The sequence below is a fragment of the Notamacropus eugenii genome, chromosome 5 (genome assembly GCF_028372415.1).
Source record: "Notamacropus eugenii isolate mMacEug1 chromosome 5, mMacEug1.pri_v2, whole genome shotgun sequence".
Taxonomy (NCBI): Eukaryota; Metazoa; Chordata; class Mammalia; order Diprotodontia; family Macropodidae; genus Notamacropus; species Notamacropus eugenii.
This window is the reverse complement of record NC_092876.1, coordinates 95,535,730-95,550,953: the sequence shown is the minus strand read 5'-3', so window position 1 is coordinate 95,550,953 and position 15,224 is coordinate 95,535,730. Positions and strand designations below refer to the sequence as shown.

Sequence of the window (15,224 nt, the reverse complement as noted above, 5' to 3'; positions counted from 1 at the left end):
ATTGACCAGAAAGTGATTTGATCAGAAGTTTCTCATGTTATCTCTGAAAGACCTAGCTGATGCATCCCTTAGTTCCAGCACTATCACCTGGTAAATACTTTACTCTCTCAAAGCCTGCCCCTGTGTTTTTTTTTAATTTTTTTAGGTTTTGTCTTCTTTGTTTTGGGCTGAGTTGTAAAGTGAGGAGGATGAGCAAGGTTGGAGGAGAGACAGAACAAAGTTTTGATGAGGAAAGATTCTGCTGTACTCAGTGAATAAATTCATTAAGCTGTGACCTGCTTTATTCACTGATTCCACAGGCTGGAAATGTTTGTTTCTCAAAGCTATTACAAAATCACCAAGTTGACATAGACCTCAAAACTCATCCATTCCATCACATCCCTGAGCAGGAATCCTCTAACAACATCCCTGCCATATATTCTTCTGCCTCCCCATTAGAGGACTGCTGATCAATGGGGGAATGAGGAGCTTATCAGGCAGTTCATTTTATGCTTGAACACTGCAGAGGCAGAAAATTTGTCTTGATATAGAACTAAGTTCTGGCTTTCTTAAACATACAGACCATTATGTCCTTTTCAAAGCACTAGAGAACATTTCAGATCTCCTCCATGTCACTGACCTTCAGTTACTTCAAGTTATTGATTCTTTTCCCCAAGCTATATTTGTTTCCCATCCTCTTGAATTCTTCATGCTTTTCTGGACTTGCTGTCTCATCAGTCTGCTTAGTAAATGAAGCAAAGATCCATTGGTGGTAAAGAAGAGGGAGGGGATAGTCATTTTGTCAATGTCCTCTCATTTGTAGGTTTCACTGCTCCCATTTGTTTGTGTATCATAATTGTTTTCCTTGAACTTCCTCCCATCAACAGAACCCTCCCTTGAAACTGAGATGAGCAATAAGTAAAACCAAATGACCAGCACCAGTATCTGGCTGTGTGCATATATGTCATTTTGCTTCCATAGTCTTCCTACTAAGGAAGAAATGTGTTTTATCATTAGTTCTCAGTCATTCATATTTGTCTTTATAATTACTATGATCTTAACTGCCTTTTCAGTGCTGTTATTGGTCACACTATTGTAAGAATGTGTACACAGTATCTTGATTCTGATTTTTGAATTCTATATCACTTCAGAGAACCCTCCCCACATTTCTCTGAATTCTTCCTATTCTTTTGTTTTTTAAAAAATGTTTAAAATTCATTTCAAATTTTAAATTAAAATTCATTTTAAACTAATTTCAAGATGAGAAAAGAACAAAAGCATATTTCCATGTACATAGTAGAACATGAGAGGATGTAATCATCATGAAAACCTGTGTAATAGATCCTAGACATTATTTTCAAAGTAACCCAGGTTTTCTGCGTTTCCTTCCAAGTTTTCTTTTTTCTCTGCTGTGTATTTATTTTTCTTTTCCTTTCTCCTTCCCCCCTCTCTTAGAGAATTCTACATTTAAACAGTGTATGTATGCATGCATGTTTATATACATATGCACATAGGTACATATCTTTTAAAAATTAATTTATTTTAAACTTATGCTAAAACTTAAATGCACAATAAGAAAAAGAAAACATTATAAACTTAAATACCAAATAAGAAAAGAAAAATAAGCATTGCCATGCACAGTAGTACATAAGAGGGGATTCAAAATATACGGCAATAGATTTCCATTTCAAGAAAGCCCATATAATAAATACGACACATTTTGTTCAGAGCTGTCCATCTTTTCTTTGCTTCCTTCTAAGTTTTCTTTTGCTCTCTCCTGTGCACTTTTGACTTTGTTCTCCCCTACAACCCCAAAAGGTACAATTAAGTGATGATATATTTGCATATGTTTATGCACATATATGTAGATATGTATACATGTAAAACCACACAGAAGCACTTAATATATATATACATACATACATACACTTGTCTATACATACATAAACTTAAATATTTATAACCATACTCATATGTAGAAATATACATTTATATGTATCTATGCATGATTGCACTATATTTAATTGTCCTCTGTTTCTCTGAGGGTGGATAACATCTTCATAACTCCAACTCTTTCTATACTTCTTAAAATGCAACTAACCATTTCCTACACCACAGCAATATTCCAACCTTATACTCTAGTTATGTTAAATAGTGTAAAATTATTGAACGTGGCTAACCTATAGTACAGTTTTCCTGTTTTTGTCTTTTGAGTCAATCTATTTTAGCTTTATCTTTGTCTGAAGTCGTGGTTAATACCCCTGGTTTTCTTCCCCTAATACATTTTACTCCTGAACTTTACTTTCTATTTGTGCATATCTCTTCTTTTCTATTCCTCCTGCCTCTTCTACTTTACTTCTACTGACTACCTTGCCCTCCTATTACTTAATTTAGACCCCCCAAAGATCCCTCCCATATCTTTTTCCCCCACCCCTTCATCTTATCTTTTTCATTCTGTCTGAATGAAGACTTTTATAGCCTTCCAAATATATGTTATTCCCACTTTATTGCATTTCTGCTAATCTAGAAGCCCTTCTGTACCCTCCTTTATCCTATTCCCACATGCTCTTCTTTGTTTATAAATTTAAAAGACTTTTATTCAATTCCAAATGTATAAATTGTCCTCTCTTTACCTCAAATATGATGTGAATAGGGTTCCTGAATACCAGGCTTCCTCCTCCATCTAATTCCTCTGTGGCAGTTCCTCCTCTTGCACCTAATTTATATAAGATAATGATTCTTTTTACTTTTTCTTCAACAGTTCCATGTTTTAGAATTGCCTCATACTCAGATTTACACCAACCTTTCTTTCAAAATATGCAATTATTCATAAAAGTATTATACATATATCTTACACCTCCTCATATAAAGAGTGAATAACCTGTCCTTATTGTGTCCATTTTCGTTACTCTTTGAGGTATACCTTATATTTCTCTTGGATTGTGTATGTCAAATTTTCCATTAATTTCAGGTTTTGTTTTATTTTTTTTTACAACAAAATCCTGAAAGTCTGGCAATTCATTGAATGTCTTTTTTTTTTCATTTAGGATTTTGCTTAACTTTGCAGGGTATGAGAAACCTTTCTGGCTACCGTTCCAGTTTATTTGCTCTTCAACATATAGTGTTCCAAGACTTTGAGTGGCACCATTGCTAAGACTTGTGTGATTCCAATTGTGGCTCTGGCATATTTGAACTGTTTTTTTTTTTCTCTTTTCAACTCAGTAAAATAATTCTTAGTAATTTAATTGTGATAGCATTAAATAAATAAACTGACCAGGTAAAATTGCCATTTAAAAATGATATTGGCTTTATGCACTCATAAATAATCAATATTTCTGCAATTATTGAAATATGTCTCCATTTGTATGATGAATGATTTACATTTTTGTTCATGTAGTTCCTACGTCTGTTGTGGTAGGTATAATATCAGGTACTTTACACAGTGTAAACATTTGAAGTGATCTAAAACAATATTGAATAATATTTTTGACACATCATGTAGTCATCCTATTGTCTTTTAATTCAAACTATTTTGGCTTTAATTTAGTGTGAGATCATGATTAGAATCCCCACTTTTTTTACATAATACATTCTGCTCTAGACTTTTATTTTATCTCCGTTTGTTCATTACTTTTTTTTATTGTGTTTCCTGAAAGCAACATATTGTTGAATTCAGATTTTTAATCCATTCTACTGTTTCCATTTTATGGGTATATTCATTCTATTCACATTCAATTATAATTAATTTGTGGTGTATTTCTCTCCATCCTATTTTTTTCCTCAATATTCTTCTCATCCTATTTACCCTATCCCTCCTCATTATACTAATTTATTTCCACCTGTACCTTGTGCTCCAGTTCCCTAATCTACCCTTCTAAGAGTCCCTTCCTTATCCTCTGCCCCCACCCTCTGCCTTAGTCTTTCTAAAAGATTCTTCATTATACCCCCTCCTAATTCTTAATCTATACACTCTTCTAAAAATCCTTCCCTTATCTTATTCCCTTCCCCTATTATTGCTTTCTAAATTTAGAAGACTTTATGGCCTTCTAGATGTATATGTGGTTTCCAATTTAAACCATTTCCAATAAGAGTAAGGTTTCAGCACTACTAGCCTTCTTCCCTCACTTGCTTCTTCTTTATCAGTTGTTCCTTTGATGCCTGATTTGTATGAGAGAATTGCTCCCTTTTAATCTCTCTCTATGCACTTTTATTGTTTTAGAATCACCCCATCATACCCATCTCAGCCCAAGTCTTTCTTTCAAACTATGCAAATAATGATGAACATCATGAGTACTACTAACATTTTGACATATAAGAAGTAGTTTGAATTTACTGAGTCCCTTATAATTGGTTGTTATGTTTACCTTAAATTTCTCTTGGATCTCATCTGTTGAATATTTCATTAAGTTCTGATCTTTTTGTCACATACCTGAAAAGATTTCAATTTGTTCAATATCAATATTTTTTTTTCCATTTAGGATTTTACTTAACTACTGGGTAAGTTATCCTTGGATGTAATCCCAGTTATTCTTACCCTACAAAGTATAGTATTCTGAAACCTACAATTCTTCAACACAGTAGCTTCTATTTATTGTGCAATTCTGATTGTAGTTTCATGATTTTAAAATTTTTTTCTTGTTGCTTATAATATATTTTTCTTAACCTAGAGACTTTGAAACTTGGCTATTGTATTCCTGTAAGTTTTTCTCCAGGGATCTTTTAGGTGGTAATAGGTGAATTTTTTCCCCCTATTTTTGTTTTACCTTCTTGTTCTAGAACTTAAGGGAAATTTTCCTTAATAATTTCTTGTAAAATTGTATCAAGATTTTTTTTAATATATCTTTCAGGTGGTCAGACTATTCTCATATTATTTCTCCTCTATGTGTTCTTCAAATCACTTGTTTTTGTGATGAGATGTATCACATTCTCTTTTCTTTTTTCTTCTTCTGATTTTCTTTTATTATGTTTTTGGTTTCTTATAACATCATTAGCTTCCCCTTGATCCCTTTTAGTTTTCAAGGCATTATTTTCTTCATTAAATTTTTGATGTTATATTTCCTTTTGCTTCACTTTCTTTTTATAAGTTTCTTGGATTACTCTTTTGTTCTCTAATTTTTCTTTGAATTCTTACTTGATTCTTAAAGTCCTTTTATAGTTCTTTCAAGTCCTCTTTTTTTTGGCTTCTAACCACTTGATGTTTCTTGTTGAAAAAGAAGTGATTTTCTCAGTCTCCACTATCTTCTGAACATGAACTCAGATCTTCTCTCTCCCCATAGTAGATATGTATGGTTAGCTTTTTTCTCCTTTGCTTACTGATATTTTGATTTTCTCTAGTTTTATTTTTAGCAGCTTATTACTGATATTTAGTTTTAGTCCCCAGGTGTGTGGAATGATGCCCAGTCCTTAGGTCCTTCTTGCTGTTTTTTTTCTGAACTCTGTAAGGGGGGGCATCTTTGGACACTCCTCTCCGTCCTTAAACCACATCTGGGACCCCCAGCCTCTTTGTCCCACAAATACACTTGTTTATTTTCTCCCCCTAGTGGCTGCAAAGTATATCTTTCCTCTATTCCCTGGAACCGAAACCAGGGTCTCTGTTGTGCTCCAAGTGCCCACGACCAGCAAAGTCTCTGCCCCTCTGCTACTACATTCAGCAGGGGTATGCTAGCTTCTTCTCCCCTGAAGTAGCAATATGGGACAAAAATCACAGCATGGAACTAGCTCCAGCACAGGACCACATCAGGTCAGCATAGATATGATTTGCATCACTCAGTAGAGAAAGGTCCTTCAGTCTTCTGCTCAGTCTGCTGTCTCCACACTGTGAGATGAAAGTTTCTGAGACTGAGGCTGCTTCCCAGCCCAGCTGTCCCCAGGGTTTTGTTGTTTGCTGATTCAATGGAGTGGACCTGGAGATGTTTGCACTTCACTCACACCAAACCTATATACCACAAGAGGTTGAGTCTTTCTTAGGGTCTTCTCACATTACCTTTGGAGGACAGCATTATCCTGATTTTGTTTATTTCCGCTGCTGTACATTAACTCTGGGGTTATGTTCTCTCTTTTTTCTGGAGGAAATTTGAAGAGCCTCATGTTTTCTGACCTATTCCACCATCTTCCCCAAATCATCGGCATATTCTTAGTTTCTTGCAGTGCCATAATATTCCATTACATTCACCTACTAAAAATTGTTGAGCTGTTCCTTAATTAATGGTAGCCATTGTTCTTCTAGTTTTTTGCCATGAAAGAATTCTACATTAATATTTTGTTTTATATTACCATTCTTTTTCATTGATATCATTATAATATGTGCTTTCTATTGAGAGGTCACTGGGTCAAATGGTGAGTTTATCGATTTTGGGGGACATTATTTTAATTTTTTTTTTCCAGAAGAGGTAGACTAATTAATTCATAGGCATCCCAAAGGTATGTTTGTATACATGGTTTTCCACATTCTTTCTATCATTGATCATTTATATTTTTTAATATCTTTGCCAGTTTTCTGGATGTAAGTGAAGCTCAGATGTGTTTCAGTTTGCATTTCTCTTAGTGATTTGGACCAGTTTTTAGTGTTATTGTTGATTATTTGATGTCTTCTGAAAACAGCTTATTCACATCCTTTGTCTTCTCTATTAGGGGAAGGCTTGTAAGCTTTTTCTCTTTAAAAAAAATTCCCTACTTTAAGACCACATCTCTGATTCCACTGGTATAATGAATTCTTGGTGGAACATCCTTCTGCCAGTACAGATCAGTCCCTGTTCTGCAACTTATTTTCTGTTTCAGCAAGGATCCTGACACATCCAGTATGACTTGCTGTCACAGATTTTTAGATCTGCTTTTCTAAGGAAAGCAATTTAAAATGGGGCAACAATCTACTTTAATTACATTTACCAACAGAGAAAATGCAAGTAGAGAAATAAAGACCAACAGACAGGGCTTCCAACTGTCTCACCATTACATACACGCATAGTTATGAAAGACAGAAGCATCAACATCTGGGTGTTCATAGCTGGGGGGCACCTTAATGGCTACCCATAGTCTCATCTGGCTAAACCACATGAACTGTCTTCCCATGAGTGAGCAAGAAAGCAAAAGCTCATCTCAGAGAACGCATACACTTTTCAGAGCCTGAGGGTACAACCCTAAGGTGACCCAATGCCTCATGAAAAATTAACAAAAGGTACCTGAGGCCTATTAATGGGCAGGGAAGATCTTTAACTCTTATTAACATTAGATGGTCTTACAGGGTGTCTTGATAAATTGACTATGAGACCTTTATCAGAGAAAGATGACGCAAATAACTTTTCCCTAGCTGACAGCTTTTTGTCTCATTCTAGTTGCAGTCATTTATTTTATGCAAAAAAAGCTTTGTTTAGTTTTGTCTATTTTTAATTGTCTATTCCGTCATATTATCTACAAACATTTCATTGCATTTGAATATGGATTGTCTGGGCCTCATATAATAAACTCATTGAGGATAGGTACTCTTGCAAGCTGTTGTATTATCTTGCTTTTTGGTTCTGTTCTCCATTGTTTTATCCTTCCCATTCTAAGGCCCTTTTCTTTGGATCTTTTCCATTCTTCTTTTTCTCCTCTCCTGGCCACCATCCTACTATAGGCTCTCTTCACCTCTTACCTGGATTGTTGCAATAGACTCTTAAATGGTCTGCTCTTATGCTTTTTCCTCTGTAGTCTATTCACCGTACATTTGCCAAAGTGATAACCTTTGAACATCAGTTGATCCTGCAAAGCTTTGCTTTATGGTGCAAAGTGTTATCAGCCCTCTTTCCTTTTCATTCTTTTTCTCAGGTTTTTTTCACTCTCCACCCTTCGACTTGATGTCAGAGGTCAGGATTTGTGACTTCCTCTTCAGGCCCTTTATCTTCTTTGTCTTTCATGTGATGGACTTTTTCCCTTCCTCCAAGGTACAGTTCATATTTTTCTTTTAACCTGGGAAATAGTAAGGTATTCTCCTAGGTCTTCTCCTCCTCCACTGGAACCATAGGCATCCTACATCTTATTGCTCTGTAGCTGCCACTTAGATCTTGTTGATAGACTCTCTAGATCACGGGAAATTTCACCCCTTCTCTCCATGTTTCCTTGAACTGAGATCATCATTTCTCTGTCACTTTATGTTGAACTTACATTGTTAATTTATCTGGGTACAACCAGGGCAAAATGCCTAGTAGCGGTGCTTCTTGTGAATATGGAGGACTCAAATCCTTGGGGTCTTGAGTGATGCTTTAGCTTTCCAGAGTTTTTCTTGCCTTTTTCTGAATTTTACTCAGATTTTCTCAGTATTCAACATAATGTTGTAATTTATTTATGATGTTGCCTCAGGTTGTGATGTTCCACTTGTAGGTTCCATCTAGAGCTTATTGTCAGTGAGGCCTAACCTCATTTTTTTTTGGCGTGAGAAAGTCTTACATGTAATTTGACTTCCAGCCACTTCTTACTTCTTACCCTATTGTCTAAACTTCAGATTCTTTCTTCAGATATCTACACACATGAATTGTGAATATATACATACTCGCAGTGCTTTCTTAGTCAAATGCAAAAAATCTTGAACATTATTAGCTAAAAGGCAGAAGTGGAATTTATCCCTGATGTGTTTCTCCAATATTCTTTATTAAAAGAAAAGGTTAATTACAATTAATCTGATTATTTTTTTTCCTGCATTTATGTGTTTGACAAAAGCCAGGCCAGGAAATTAGATCAGAATGGAGGGGAATGAGCAGTAACTTTGAAAAAATGTATTTTATTTGTCATTTATAATTTATTTTTTTCATTTTTGCCTTTATATAACATGTATTTGCTATTATATTCCTATAATTCCTTTTCTCCCTCTTATAAAGTCATGTTATATTTTACTAATTTTAGATATTTTTATCTAACTTTAATGAACACCAAAAATAGAAAATATTTCCATGCATGAAGTAAAGCAGATGAACTATTATATATAATATTTCACATCTTTATACTGTACAATTTTCTTTTTTCCTTAAAAGTCTATAATAAATTCAACATGTTACTTTGAAATTGTCTTGCTTGTATATGCTTCCCTGTAAACTTCCTTCTCTTCCCTTCTCTGCATTTAAAATAATACTTCAGTGACCTTCATTTCTGTCTTTGATGTCCTGCTTACATGTAACTAGCAATGGTTCTCTGGGCCCATGGGTATAGATATTTTAGTCATTTGTTAACATAATTCCAAATTGACTTTCCATAGCAGTCATACCACATCCCTCAATAAAGCTTTAATAAGCCTATCTTTCCACAATTTCCCAGCACTGGCTTTTCCTATCTTTTGTCATTTTTCCTAATTTGCTCAGTTGTTTCACTCCTCCTTTTTCTTATCAGTAGCAATTTGTAGCGGTCCCTCATATGGTTGTTGGAGGTTTGCAATCTCTCTTTTGAGAGCTCTTTGTTCATCTCCTTTGACCACTTATTCACTGAGCAAAGACTTGAATCACGTAATTCAGTGTGTTCCCTATATATATTTTGGATATTTGTCCCACATTAGCCATTTGCTGCCAAAAAAGCCAAAAGAAAACAAAACATTTTTCCACCGTCTCACCTTCTTATTATGTCATTAATTCTGTTCATGCAAAAAACTGCTTAGTTTCATGTAATGCATATGAGGTATTTTGTTCTTGTTATTGCCACTAAGAATTCTCACCTATTCATAGTTATCATAGACATCGGTAATGTCATCGTTATTCATAAGGTTTCTGATCTGGTTGTCTTCTTTATCTTCTTCCTCTTCTTCTTTCTCCTCTTCCCCCTCTTCTTCTTCTTCTTCTTCTTCTTCTTCTTCTTCTTCTTGTTCTTATTTTTGTTCTACTTTTTGTTTTTATTCTTGTTCTTGGACTTTTTATTATAGTTATTCTTCTTGTTCTTTTTGACATTATGACCTTCAGGTCACATGTACATTTTGAACTGTTTATGGCATATGTTGTAAATGTTGGTCTAAAAGTAATTAATTTCTGCCAAAATGCTTTCCAGTTTTTTTCAGCCATTTTTTTTAATGTAGCGAGTTCTTCCACGAGTAATTTATGTTCTCATGTTGACTGAGGACTAATTGTTGAGTTTGATTCTTATTTAATCTGCTCTGTTGTTACACTTTTCTGTTTCTTGGATAAATACTAAATCGTTTTGATGATTCTTGGGTGATAGTATAATTTGAGATTTAAAACTCTTGTTCTCTGGAAGTGATGAGGGCTGGAAAGGGGGTGGGATTAGACCCCCTCACCCTGAGGAAAAGTTGGAGTACAGGGGAAGGTCACCTGTAATGACTGACAGATTCAAGCATTGTTGAGGTCAAGGTAAAGATTTGTTATGCTTTTCAGCAGGCAAGAGCCCTTAGGGAACCTGCAATGTGATTGGGGTACAAGTAAAACTTATTTATAACATTCTATAGTAAAACATCTGCCAAATAAGCTAATTAGGTGATTCAGGGCAGGATTAGGGAGAGATTAAGGAGTGGTTAATTCTTAAAGGAACATGCACTTTTGGTATCTACTGCACAGGTATTTTACCCAGACTTCATCTGGAAATATTCCAAGGAGGGAGTCACAGGGAGGTGTGGCTTTAGTCCTGAAACATCACTAAGTCAACTAGTGGTCAGGACTGATTAGGGAATACCAGCCTTCTCTCATCAACGTCTTGTTAGACAAGAGAAATGTAAGGGAGAATCCATACATCTAACTCTAGATCCTTACGATTGATCAGGGAGTAATAAATGTTCTTATGACCCAGTACACAGTCAGTTCAGCCAGTTCACAGCTGTTTCAAACTAATAAATTCTATAGGGATAGCTGATTACTGTAGCAGGAAAAGAGATAGAAGTTTTGCTAGGACAGGCTGTGTCTTAGGGAGAAATGTGATTTTGAAAGAGAAATGTGATGTTATAATTGGCGTCCAAGCATATGCACCCAAGCACCCCATCAGAAGAGCTTGACCATTTTACAAGAAACTACATTCATTCCCCTGAAAAGGCGATAACAAAGGATGGTGATCATAAAATGGATTTGTTTTTAGCGTTGCCCAGGGAAAGATAGGACATGAATTAATCTTTGATAATTGAATTGACCTCTTCCTCCCTGGTTATGTTTTTTCCTATGGTTTGATGGAATGTCATCTTAACCATACATGTTGCCAGAATCTCTTCTGTGCTCTCAGTAGCAATGAGAGCTTGAAAGAGCTAGATCTGAGAAACAATGCCTTAGTAGAGGCAGAAATAAGACTTCTGTGCAATGCCTTGGAAAATCAAAACTGCAAGATAGAGACACTGAGGTGAGTTCTGCCATGTTCCCTTGGATGATGTTCTGTTTGGGATCAGGCACAGGAATGCCTTAGGAAGAGAGAGCAGCACAAACCAGGGAAGTGGAGTATGAAAACTGTTTACCTAATCCTGGTTCAGCGTTCATAGCCTTTTACCTTTCTCTTAGTGTGCCCTAAAGAGGAAGATGAGACAAAAAGGTTGGTTTGCTAAGGGAATACTGCCTTTCTTTATAAGAGCCAATTTTCACATACATGTACATGGCTCCTAAATAAGTATTTTCAGTACTGGTTCCTTGACATCCTGCAAACATGTCAGACTTAACATGTCTGAAATGAGCTGGTTTTCTTTTCAACAAAAACCACATCTATTCCTAAGTTCCCTCTTTCTTTTGAGGATACTTTCTTTCTAGTTACTCAGGTTTGCAACTTCACTGTTATCCTTGATTTCTCATTTTCTCAACCCATACATAAAATGAGTTGCCATATCTTGTAATTCATTCTTCCAGAACTGTCTCCTTTATGTATTTCTCATCTCTGCATGTGAGAAAGAAAGATGGATCTATGTTTCCTAGCTGACTAGTTAGGTCCTAGTGGGCCAGCTCCTACTCCTACGTACAGATGGGTCTGGAGGAGAAAGTAAGATTAGTAACTTTGTACGTTCCTCAGTTCAGTGCAATTCACTTTGCATGTCATGGCATCACTTCTCTGATGTTTTGGTTTTTCTTGAGAACCAAAGACCAAAAACAACCTCTGAGTAATAGCTGAGCAAAGAAATTCACTTTGGTGACAAGGAAGATCAAAACACATACTCAGAAGAAGATATCAAAGTTAAAGTTCCTATACCACGGGTGGGGAACCTGAGTGCTTCAGGCCACATGTGGCCATCTAGGTCCTTAAGTCCAGCCTTTTGACTGATTCCAAATTTTACCATTTATTCATGGAGAAATGACTGAAATCATATAATTCTGTCTTCCCCGTATACATATATATACATACATACATATATATGTATATGAATGACATGTGTCCCATATCAGAGACTCAAACCAAAACAAAAGGTTTTCCCAATGTCTCCCTGTCTTGTCATACCATTAATTCTACTCATGTGAAAAACGTTTCCATTGCATTGAATGGATATGAGCTATTTTGTCTTTTGTTGTTGCCAGTACCTTAAGAATTCTCCCATGTATATAATTGTCTACATTTTCTGATCTGATTCTCCTCGTCTTCCTCATTCTCTTTCTCCTTCTTCTTTTCCTCTTGTTCTTGTTCTTTTTAACATTATGACCTTCAAGTCACTTATACATTTTGAGGTAGTTATGGTATATGTTATATATGTTGGTCTCAAACCAATTATCATCTGCCAAAATGCTTTCTAGTTTTTCCAGCAATTTTTTTTTATGTAGGGAGTTCTTCCATGAATAATTTATATTCTCATGTCTATTGAAGACTAATTATTGAGTTTAGTTTTTTCTGATTCTTTCTTATTTAATCTTCTTTTGTTGTCATACTTTTCTATATTTTCTAAATATTTTGATGATGCTTGCGTTATAGTATAATTTGAGGTCTAAAAGTGCTGTTCTCTGGGAGAGACTGACCATTTTTAAAGAAACTACATTCATTCCACAGAAAAGGAGATGATAAAGTGGACTTGTTTTTAGCATGGCCTAGAGAAAGGTAGGAAGTGAATTAATTTTGGAAAATTGAATTGACCACCTCCCCCCTGATTATATTTGCTCCTACAGGTTGGTGGATTGTCACCTTACCCATACACATTCCCAGAATCTTTTCTCTGCTCTCATTTGCAACAAAAGCCTGAAAGACCTAGATCTGAGTCTAAATTCCTTAGAGGAGAGTGGAATAAAACTTCTCTGTGAAGCCTTGGGAAACCCAAACTGCAAGTTAAGCACACTGAGGTGAGTTCCCACATGTTTCCTTGGAAGATGTTCTGTTTGGCATCAGGGACAGGAATGCCCTAGGAAGAGAGAACAGTGCAAACCAAGGAAATGGAGAATGAAAACTGTTTGCTTAATCCAGGTTCATGATTCATAGTCTTACACCCTTCTCCCTCTCACTGTAACCTAAGGAGGAACTTGACAGGGAAAGGTTGGTTTGCTAAGGGAATAGTACCTTTCTCTGTAAAAGCCAATTTTCACATATATGTACACTTCACTGTTATCCTTGATTCATCACTTTTTCACCCATACATAAAATGAGTTGCCATATTTTGTAATTGCTTCTTCCATACAAATTTCCTTTATCTTTCCCATCTCTATGCATGAAAGCAAGATGGAGCTGTGTTCCCCTGCTGGCTAGTGGGGTCCCAGTGGGTCAGGTCCTCCTACTTACAGTTAACTGGAGGGGAAAGTGAGATTGGTGACTTTGCCCATCTCTCCCTCACTTCAGTTCAACTGACCTGCATGTGATGACTTCACCTCCTTGATGTCATGGTCCTCTTTCAGAACCAAAGACCAACAACCTCTGTGAGTAGTAGTTGACTCTCGAAAGTTACTTTGGTGACATGGAAGATCAAAACACAAACTCAGAAGAAGATACCAAAGTCAGAGCTCCTATACTGGGGGGTAGGTGGGTGGAGAGAACCTCTAGGTCCCACAATGCAGCCTGTTGACTGCATCCAAATTTTACAATACAAATCTTTTGTCTAAAATGTTCTTTTATTTTCTGTTTCCTTTTTTGCTAATTGGCCTCAGATTTGTTTTATTCTGCATTTTTCTTAGTAGCAATTTGTAGCAGTTTTTCATGTGATCGTTCTCTGAGGTTTACAATTTCTCTTTTGGGACCTCTTTGTTCATCTCCTTTAACCACTTATTCATGGAGATATCACTGAAATCCCTCAATTCTGTCTGTTACCCATATATATATATATATGGGTATATATATATATATATATATATATATATATATATACTCTGACCTAAGTTCAGAGACATACAACCATGACTTAAGCAGTTACAGAGAAAAATCAGTGACTTGTAAAAAGAATAAATGAGAACATGATATAGGATTCACTTAGATCTCACCTGTGTCTCCAAGGAGCAATAGCATGCCTGGTGGCTACATCCAAGTAAACTGTTTCAGCAGATGGGCTAAACCAGGTCAAGGATAACTAAGGGCTCTCAAACCCTTTGGGGGAGGTTTCTACCCCAAATATATGAAGACTTCCCCTGTTGGAATGGGTGGATGAGAATGATTTGTTCCAATAGCCATGAAGATGGGTGAAGCAGATGCTGTGGAGAGCTTGGAACTTAGTTAAACATCAGAGACACCAAGGTCATTCACTGCATCTTGAACCATCACCAGTCTTCTTGACTCTTTCCTGTACTGTAACGGATTGTGGTAACTGTAGAGAATGTGAGTTAACACAACTTTGCCTCACTTAAATCCAACTTAAACATGAAGCAGAAGAGAACACCTATACCATTTTTCCCTATCTCAGAGTTCTGCTATGACAGCCAAATGATGAAGCAAGAGGTTCAGATTCACTGGGGGCTGTAGTTACCATCCTGCACACAGGTGGCCCAGTCCATAGGGTAATCATCTCATTAGGAGTAGCAGTGAGATTTGACAAACCTGTCTTCCTTGCCCCCACCAGGGTGTCTGAGCAGCCTTTTAAGTATCACCTGGTTCACCTGCTGATATGAGGAAGGGCCTAGAAAAGGTGTTCTAAAAATTGTCTTCTTATGTAACCCTGACCTGGTATTGTCACATTGATTAGTGATAAGGAGCTGATCCTGGAGAGATGGGCTGAACACTTCCATAGTGTTCTCAACAGACCATCATCAATCAATGCTGGAAACATTGACCATTTACCTCAGGTTGAGGTCAGTCCCTCTCTAGACTAATATCTGACTAAAGAAGAGGTATTGAATGCCATTTGGCTCCTTTGCTGTGGCAAAGCACCTGGTGATGACTCTGTTCCAGCTGAGATTTACAAGGTGGTGATGGGG

General features: G+C 36.3%; 2 protein-coding genes across 7 annotated transcripts in view; both read left to right on the top strand.

Annotated features, from left to right (window-relative positions):
- The window catches only part of LOC140504873 (NACHT, LRR and PYD domains-containing protein 3-like), a 396,422-nt gene that overhangs the window by 203,464 nt on the left and 177,734 nt on the right, over nucleotides 1-15,224 (top strand). The gene's annotated exons all lie outside the window — the stretch shown is intronic.
- The window catches only part of LOC140504874 (NACHT, LRR and PYD domains-containing protein 12-like), a 66,947-nt gene that overhangs the window by 40,043 nt on the left and 11,680 nt on the right, over nucleotides 1-15,224 (top strand). For all 5 annotated transcript variants that reach the window (XM_072610242.1, XM_072610245.1, XM_072610241.1 and 2 more), the window contains one exon: nucleotides 13,002-13,172. In XM_072610242.1, coding sequence (XP_072466343.1) covers nucleotides 13,002-13,172 — 171 coding nt within the window. The remainder of the gene's footprint in view (nucleotides 1-13,001; nucleotides 13,173-15,224) is intronic.